Here is a 10,027-nt window from a genome sequence, read left to right on the forward strand (position 1 = left end):
GCAAGTGTGGTGAAATTGCAATAAAAATGTAATTCCATAATTGTTTTTTTTACCACATCCCTGATTGTCTGTCTCTAGAGCTTATTTTAAATGAAAGGAGGCATTACCAGTGTGAAACATATAATGACTGACAGTCTGCTCTCCTGATCGCATTGCAGAGCTGTATGTGATTGCAACCAACGCATTACAGCAAAGCTGAGCTGTTGTCCTCTCATAGTGTAGTCCGCTCAGTTGCAAAGCTGTACCTGATTACAGCTATCAGTTATTTATTTATTTTACTCCTTTATATAGCACCATTAATTCCACAACGCTTTACAGACATTATTGGCACTGTCCCCAATGGGGCCTACAATCTAGAATTTTTATCAGTATGTCTTTGTAATGTGGGAGGCAACAGGAGTACCTTACAATCGAATGGTGACATTAACCCTTTGTTAGATTAACCCATTCGCCACCGCTACAGGGCAGTGGGAAGGCCACGCATTTTTTAACAACTAATTAACCCCTTAAAATAACAACTGCAACTCCCAAATTTTGCACACAAACCCTCATCTAATTATTAGTCAGGGACATATTAAAAAACATGAAATGAAATGCTTTACTGAATGTAAACCATGTGTCATTTCATGTCGGGTTGAGGAATTATTTGATAGAAGCCGGCAATTTAATTAGCGGCTATTCTGCTATGAAGAACTCTGTGAAATATAAATATATATATATTTGTATCAATGTATGTCCATTTTGTAAGGCGCCGAGAAAATTTCGCCATACGGATTGCATACGGATGGCATACGGATTACATACGGATGCTTACATGAGCAAAATACGCAACCACACTTTGCTTACGGATGACATACGGAGCACTATTTAGGGGTCATTCATCCGTATTACGCATGTAAATTACGGACTGTATTTTGCGTCGGTTAGTGTGACCCCGGCTGTACTCCTTTCCCCCACATTAATAAGCAGTGAGATAACAAGAGCAGTTTCTCCTATGTGAGATGTAAAGACAGAGACAAACTGCTGTCTTTGCTGAACTTTGTTTCGTGACAAACACTCCTAGCAAATAAATACGGCAGTACTCTGTAGCACCATAGCTTGCAAACATGAAATATGAAAGGTGAACTGCATAACTGCATTAGAAATATGAAAAATTGAGAATGCTTAGCGCATAAATTGGCAAATTTATGTGTACCTGGAAGTCACATTAACCCCTTAATGACCAGGGGTATATTTGGTTTTGCATTTTCATTTTTCCCTCCCCTTCTTTCCAGAGCCATAACTTTTTTATTTTTCCATCAATACGGCCATGTGAGGGTTTGTTTTTTGAGGGACAAGTTTTATTTTAAACGACATCATTGGTTTTACCATGTCTTTTACTACAAAACAGGAAAAAAATTCCAAGTGCAGTGAAATTGCAAAAAAGTGCAATCTCACACTTGTTTTTTGTTTGGCTTTTTTGCTAGGTTCACTAAATGCTAAACGAGACCTGCCATTATGATTCTCCTGGTAATTACGAAATCATAGACACCAAACATGTCTAGGTTCCTTTTTTATCTAAGTGGTGAAAAAAAAATATTGCGCCGAAACCCGTAGCGCCTCCCATTTTCGTGATCTGGGGTTGGGTGAGGGCTTATTTTTTGTGCACCGAGCTGGTGTTTTTAATGATACCACTTTTGTGCAGATATATTCTTTTGATCGCCCTTTAATTAATTTTAATGCAATGTCACAGCGACCAAAGAAATTGTAATTCTGGTGTTTTGATTTTTTTTTCTCGCTACACCGTTTAGCGATCGGGTTAATCCTTTTTTTATTGATAGATCGGGTGATTCTGAACGCAGCAATACCTAATATGTGTATGTGTGATTTTTTTTTTGCTTTATTTTGAATGGGGCGAAAAGGGGGTGATTTAAACTTTTATATTTTTTTATTTCTTTAATAATTTTTAAAACTTTTTTTTTTTACATTTTGGCATGCTTAAATAGCCTCCATGGGAGGCTAGAAGCCTCCCATACTTGATTGGCTCTGCTACATATAGGCGATGAGCAAATCGCATATATTTAGCTGAATTACTGCATTGCTATGAGCGCCGACCACCGGGTGGCGCTCATAGCAATGCTGCATCAACAACCATAGAGGTCTACAGGAGACCTCTGGTTGTTATGCCAACACATCGCTGACCCCCGATCACGTGATGGGGATCAGAGATGTGCGCATTTCTGGCTGCGTGGTCAGAAGTGCCATTTAAATACCACTGTGAGCGTTTGACAGCAGCGTTTAACTAGTTAATAGGCGCAGGTGGATCGCGATTCCACCTGCGCCTATTGGGGGCACATGTCAGCTGTTCAAAACAGCTAACATGTCCCGACTTTGATGCAGGCTCACCGCCGGAGCCCACATCAAAGCGAGGGAGACATCCAATGATGGGCTATGTCCGTCATTGGACGTTAAGGGGTTAAGGCGATTCTCGTTTTCCAGGACCTAACACTGCCAAACCTCTCTTAGACTAAAGTCATGTGTATGTGAACCTGTGAATTCTCTCTTGGACTGAAATCTATATCTTTGTGGAGGGGAGGGTCCTGCTTTGTGACTCTAGGTAAGCACTTGTTCACACCTAGTCTATGTTTGAATGTGACGGTGAGTTTTTTGAAATTTGTATTCATTTGCCTCTTGACTGAGCACTCCACCTTTTAGCCACAGGTGTTTATAATCACAGCAGGACCCTATCCCTCCACAAAGATATAGATTTCAGTCCAAGAGAGGATTCACAGGTTCACATACACATGAAGACGTTAGTCTAAGAGAGGTTTGGCAGTGTTAGGTCCTGGAAAATGAGAATCACCTTAACGTGGCTTCCAGGTACACATAAATTGGCTAATTTATGCGCTAAGCATTTTCAATTTTTCTTATTTCTAATGCAGTTATTCAGTTCAAGTTTCATAATTCATGTTTGCAAGCTATGGCACTACAGATTGCTGCCTTATTTATTTGATTATATATGAGTTGGTGACTCTAGGTATGCACCTGTTCACACCTAGTCTATGTTTGGATGTGATGGTCAGTTTTTTGAAATTTGTAAACACTTCTAGCAGTTCTCCTCACAGTGCTATCAGTTCAATTTTACTGCCTCCCCCCTCTCTGCAGTGAAATCAGGAAAGTAGACAGTCAGTCAATCCATGTCTCACTCTGGTAATGCCTTTTTTCACTTAGAAAAAAAAGCTCTGGAAGCAGATTCTCATGCAGATCAATGTCCAACCCATAGATCTTAACAGCTCATTTACATTTAAGAAAGACATGGATTTCTCTGGAATAAGAAGTTGTATTGCAGATATCAAGGTATAATTTTCTCAAACTTCCTATGAACTACATGCCCATATAGACGGCTTAGGAGATTTGTTACTTCTATTTATCTGATAGATTCCCTTTAAACCCTTAATGACCAGGGGTATTTCCATTTATGCATTTCCGTTTTTTGCGCCCCTTTCTCCCAGAGACATACGGTAACTTTTTAATATTTCCCTCAATATTGCCATGTGGGGGCTTGTTTTTTGTAGGATGATTTTTACTATTGAACAACACCATTTCTTTTACCATGTCATGTACTGGAAAATGGGAGACAAATTCTGCGATGAAATTGCAAAAAAAAGTGCAATTCCACAATTTTTTTTTTTTTACCATGTTCACTAAATGCTAAAACTGACCTGCCATTTTGATTCCCCAGGTAATTATGTGTTCCTAGATACCAAACTTGTATGGGTTCTTTTTTTTATTTGAGTGATGAAAAAAAAATCCAAAATTTGAAAAAAAAGGCACAATTTTCCAAGACCCATAGTGGCTATATTTTTTGGGATCTGTATGTGAGTGAGGGCTTATCTTTTTCGCAGCAGGATGATGTTTTTATTAATACCAATTTGGAGTAGATATGATGTTTTGATCACCCATTATTGTATTTTATTGCCATGTTGCAGCAAGCAAAAAACATAATTCTGGAGTTCTGATTTTTTTTCTCGTTACGTTATTTACCAATCGTATTAATTAATTTTAGCTAATGATAGATCAGGCATTTCTGAATGCAGCGATACCAAATATGTGTATTTTTTTTTAATTGTCATGTTTTGATTGGGGCAAAAAGGGGGGGGTGAATTTTTTTTATTTCTAACCCCTTCATGACGAAGCCTATTTTGACCAGGCCATTTTTTGCAATTCTGACCAGTGTCCCTTTATGAGGTAATAACTCAGGAACGCTTCAACGGATCCTAGCGATTCTAAGAGGGTTTTTTTGTGACATATTGGGCTTCATGTTAGTGGTAAATTTAGGTCGATATTTTTTGCGTTTATTTGTGAAAAAATCAGAAATTTGGCGAAAATTTCACAATTTTCAAATTTTGAATTTTTATTCTGTTAAAACAGAGAGTTATGTGACACAAAATAGTTACTAAATAACATTTCCCACATGTCTATTTTACATCAGCACAATTTTGAAAACATTTTTTTTTTGTTAGGAAGTTATAAGGGTTAAACGTTGACCAGTGATTTCTCATTTTTACAACAAAATTTACAAAACCATTTTTTTAGGGACCACCTCACATTTGAAGTCACTTTGAGGGGTCTATATGGCAGAAAATACCCAAAAGTGACACCATTCTAAAAACTGCATCTGTCAAGCTACTCAAAACTACATTCAAGGAGATTATTAATCCTTCAGGTGCTTCACAGGAACTAAAACAACGTGGAAAGAAAAAAAAGACATTTTAATTTTTACAACAAAAATTTTCTTTTAGCATCAATTTTTTCATTTTCACATGGGACTCAGGATAAAATGGATCCTAAAATTTGTTGGGCAATTTCTCCTGAGTACACCAATACCTCATATGTGGTCATTAACCACTGTTTGGGCGCACGGCAGGGTCCGGAAGGGAAGGAGCGCTATTTGAATTTTTGAGTGGAAAATTAGCTCCAATCGTTATCGGACACCATGTCGCGTTTGGAGAGCCCCTGTGTGCCTAAACAGTGAAAAAACCCCACAAGTGACACCATTTTGGAAACTAGACCCCTCAAGGAACCTATTTAGATGTGTAGTGAGCACTTTGAACCCCCAAGTGCTTCACAAAAGTTTATAATGCAGAGCAGTGAAAATAAAAAAATATTTTTTTTCCTCAAAAAATTATTTTTTAGTGTGCAATTTTTTATTTCACAAGGGTACCAGGAGAAATTGGACCCCAAAAGTTGTTGTCCAGTTTGTCCTGAGTACGCTGGCACCCCATATGTGGGGGGAACACTGTTTGGGCACACGTCGGGGCTCGGAAGGGAAGTAGTGACATTTTGAAATGCTGACTTTGATGGAACGGTCTGTGGGCATCATGTTACATTTGCAGAGCCCCTGATGTACCTAAACTGTGGAATCCCCCCTCAAGTGACCCCATTTTGGAAACTAGACCCCCCAAGGAACTTATATAGATGTGTGGTGAGCACCTTGAACCCCCAAGTGCATCACAGAAGTTTATAACGCAGAGCTGTGAAAATAAAAAATCATTTTTTTTTCTAAAAAAACAATGATTTTTAGCCAGCAATTTTTTTTCACAAGGGTAACAGGATAAATTGGACCCCAAAAGTTGTTGTCCAGTTTGTCCTGAGTATGCTGGCACCCCATATGTGGGGGGGAACACTGTTTGGGCACACGTAAGGGCTCGGAATGGAAGTAGTGAAGTTTTGAAATGCAGACTTTGATGGAAAGGTCTGCGGTAGTCATTACATTTGCAGAGCCCCTGATGTTCCTAAACAGTAGAAACCCCCCACAAGTGACCACATTTTGGAAACTAGACCTTCCAAAGAACTTATCTAGAAGTCTGGTGAGCACTTTGAACCCCCAAGTGCTTCACAGAAGTTTATAACGCAGAGATGTGAAAATAAAAAAATCATTTTTTTTCCACCAAAATAATTTTTTAGCCCCCAATTTTTTATTTTCCCAAGGGCAACAGGAGATATTAGACCACCAAAGTTGTTTTAAAAATTTTCCTGAGTACGCTGATACCCCATATGTTGGGGTAAACCACTGTTTGGGCACACGGCGGGGCTTGGAAGGGAGGGAGCACCGTTTGACTTTTTGAACGCAGAATTGGCTGGAATCAATGGTTGCACCATGTTGCGTTTGGAGACTCCCTGATGTGCCTAAACAGTGTAAGCCCCTCAATTCTAACTCCAACCCTAACCCCAACACACCCCTAACCATAGCCCTAACCCCAACACATCCCTAACCCTAATCCCAACCCTAACCATAACCCTAGCCCCAACACACCCCTAACCCTAATCCCAACCCTAACCATAACCCTATCCCCAAGCCTAACCCTAATCCCAACCCTAACTCCAACACATCCCTAACCCTAATCTTAACCCTAATTCCAACCCTAACACTAATTCCAACCCTAAACCTAATTCCAACCCTAAACCTAATTCTAACCCTAACACTAATTCCAACCCTAACCCAAATTCCGCTCTAACCCACTATTTCCAATCCTAGCCCTAACCCTAATGGAAAAATAAAAATAATTTCTTTATTTTATTATTTGTTCCTGCCTATGGGGGTGATAAAGGGGGGGTATTTACTTTTCATTCTATTTTGATCACTGTGAGAGTTTATCACAGTGATCAAAATGAATGAATGGAATCTGCAGCTGGCAGGCGCACTGCGCATGCACCCACCATTTTCCAAGATGGCGGCGCCCATAGTCAGGACAACGGGAGCGACAACATCACTGCTGACATTAAGTGGCGGGGGGCAGATCGCACCCGTTAACCGGTGGGGGTCGGATCGGTGTCACCAGCCATGTCCGATACTACTGCAGCATCGGCCATGGCTGGATTGTAATATTTCATCAATTTTCATTGATGAAATATTACTATCGCTCTGATTGGCTGTTTCACTTTTAACAGCCAATCAGAGCAATCATAGCCATGTGGGGGTGAAGCCACGCCCCCTGTGGTGAAGTACAAAGCCCCCTGTATCTGCGGGTCGGGTGACCTTTCAGTGACCCCGGTCACCTGACCCGCAGTGGGACTTTAAAGTCATGATGCCACATAGGCGTCACTGGTCATGATGGCACAGGTTTTCATGACGCCTATGTGGCGCCATTGGTCGTGAAGGGGCTAATATTTTAAAAACTTTTTTTAATTTTTACTTGGGATTCTAGAAGCTGTGATTATGTGTAGCAAAAATGCTCATCTGCTATAAGCGCCAACCACCGGGTTGTTTTGTCAATCCATCGGCGCCCCACGATCATATGACAGGAGTTCCGATGGGCGGAGCTAAGACGTGCATCTGGTTTGTGTGGGTTAAATGCCACTGTCAGAGATTGGCAGAGGCATTTAACTAGATAACAGCTGTGGGAGGATCGCGATACACCCTCAGCTGTTAGGGGCATATGACAGCTGATCAGATCAGCTGTCATCTGCCGAAAAAGGTGCCAGCTCAGCAGGTCAGATGCCTGACTGCCGCTCTGTTCATTTTCTATTGGACAGCGCTCTGCATCTTCATAGAGAATGTAAGGTGTGGCGGTCACACATACACAATACTGCTCCATTTTAACTGGGTTAAAATTTCCCTGTTCTGCTGATCAGTGCAAGTCCCAGTGGTCATACTACCAAGATCAACAAATTATTACCTATCCTGTGGATAGATCATAGCTTAACTTCTTTAACACCTAACACCTAGTCATCCCCATTACTCTTCAAAAATAATTTCCCAATGTGAATTGTAAATTTGTTACAATATCAGGATATTCTATAGCAATGTTTCACAACAATGAGGAGTCTCCTAGTTGCTGTTGAAGTGCAGTTGAGGACCTGGTTTTCACAGAACTGACCATAGGTTGCACTGTTATATATCTGGATGCAGCAATATATGCTTTAGCAACATGGTTTACTCATTTACAACTAATTCTAACATTATACAGAGATTACTACCCTTATAAATGTAAAGATGAGAGATATTTTTTAGGTTTGGCTTGTACTCCCACCACAGATCATGAGGCCCACGTATTACCTGGTTCTGTCAGGTGAGACCACAGTAGATAAAGCTTTGAAAAGCCCTGCTCTATAGAAAGAATATGTATGGCAAATTCTGAGGCAGTGACAATAATTACATCACTTCTGCACTACTAAGAAAATTGTGAAAATATGATTGGTTTAAGGGTGAAAGATCCTTGGAGTAGAGTAACACTGCCCTGGACCAAAAGGGATTCAATCACTAACCCTTTTTCAGTAGACATCTCATAATTATCATAGATGGGATTCCAAAAAACGTAACCCCTATTAGTAGACAATACGGGATGCATTTATGAAAGATGATGGACACAGCTAACTTAATCCCTCTCCTTGCACAATAACTTCTTCAAAGCGGTCTTAGAAAACTGTCCCATAGAAGTCTAAGAACATCTACAGACTACAGGCTCCTATAGTCCATGTGGCCGCTTTTAAACGTATATGTGAATGCTGTTGCCAGTAGCCCAGGCATGATCAGCTTCCACATAATCATATGGATAAAACGCAAATAAATCTACCATCAGAAGATAAAAATATTACTAAAAAAAAAAGGGCCCCCCAATTCATTAAGTCTGCCTTTGTGCCCACCACTGAATTAAAATGCGCCTATTTCATTTAATGAATTACACGCATCTTATAACCTGAAAGAAGTGTACTCCAGTTGAATATACTCTTCTAAAATGAATATACTTACGGTGGCATCAATTTTCTTCTATTAGACGAGTGGACTTAGCCTCGTCCCAACTATTCTCTGCCCATTTTGGCAAAGACTCATGTGAAAACACCCAAAGTTATAACATTTTCGATCAACTCCCAAATTGCACTGAAATTTTGCGACATTTGAAGGTGTTATGCCAGAAAGATGGCAAAAAAACCTTCATGAATCGGGGCCTATGTATGTGATTTTTCTACTCAGTCGACAATATAGGTGGTACATCACATTTGGCTGCCATATCATAGAAATACATTCTGTCTATATCATAGTTTACCTTTATTGTGGGGTTGCATTTAAAGTTCAAATTTGCAAAATTGGCCTGTAATAATTTTAAACCCAATTTTCCTCAGTGTTTTTTTATTATTATTGCAGTTCTTTTAAATCAAATCCAGGCATGGAATAAAATGAAATGGGAAATATAAAGAAAGAACATATTAGTCCTCTTCCTGATGAATCTTCTTCTAGTTCTGGCTCAAAAAACTGCAGCTGCTCTTCCCTAAAAAAAACTTAAAAAACCCTAAAAAAAAAATTATATGAGAAGGGGAATTAGATGGCTGGTAAGACCAAGAAGGAACTTGTTTTGCTATTTTGCTGGTTTGCTATTATGATCAATGTACGGTCTTATAACATTATTCAGATTTAGATGTAAATTTCTTACCTGTGACAAGGGACTCTGCAGTAGCCACATGCATTAATGTGTTGTGACTGACTGGCCATTTGTCTGCAGACAGCAGCAACTTCTCTAAACCTCCAAGTTCTTTCAGCTCCTGAAGAACTTTCACACCTGAAGGACAAATTTCCCAGCTAAAGTTTCTATATCCCAATGAATCGCCCACCGCAGCCAGGAGCATAGCAGTGGTAAATTTCTCCATGATGAGAGGACTGCAGCTTGTGCTTCTCCCTTGTCCGGCAAGGACCAAGTCTAACTTTAGTGTCACTCGATGAATTGTAGATCTCCTGTCACTGGCTATAAATGGAAGTGATGTCCTTATCACAACCTGTTACATCCCCCTTTACTAGCATTTCTTTAACTGGACATTGTCTATTCACACCATTCTAGAAATGTGTTACTGTCCACTGAATTAAATAAATTGCTTTCCTTGGTATTACACATCAATCTAGAAGGCTTGTACAACTAGGACACTTTTTTTTAAATTCTGGAACAAGAACTCAAAGCAACAAAGCTTATTTTAATCAATTAATCTTGGAATATTAATAATTTCCACAAATGTATCTGTTAAATAAAATGTTCCTGTGCTGAGATAATCTTATAAA

At 39.6% G+C, this 10,027-nt stretch overlaps 1 protein-coding gene across 1 annotated transcript in view; it reads right to left on the reverse strand.

The window, feature by feature from the left end:
- ADPRHL1 (ADP-ribosylhydrolase like 1) overlaps window positions 1–9,624 on the reverse strand; it is an 85,166-nt gene extending 75,542 nt beyond the window's left edge. The window contains exon 1 of the mRNA XM_073563542.1: window positions 9,411–9,624. Coding sequence (XP_073419643.1) covers window positions 9,411–9,624 — 214 coding nt within the window. The remainder of the gene's footprint in view (window positions 1–9,410) is intronic.
- Between the last annotated feature and the right edge of the window lie 403 nt (window positions 9,625–10,027).

Source organism: Dendrobates tinctorius, unplaced genomic scaffold, assembly GCF_039654945.1.
Source record: "Dendrobates tinctorius isolate UK_male_01 unplaced genomic scaffold, ASM3965494v1 ptg000394l, whole genome shotgun sequence".
In the NCBI taxonomy this organism is placed as follows: Eukaryota; Metazoa; Chordata; class Amphibia; order Anura; family Dendrobatidae; genus Dendrobates; species Dendrobates tinctorius.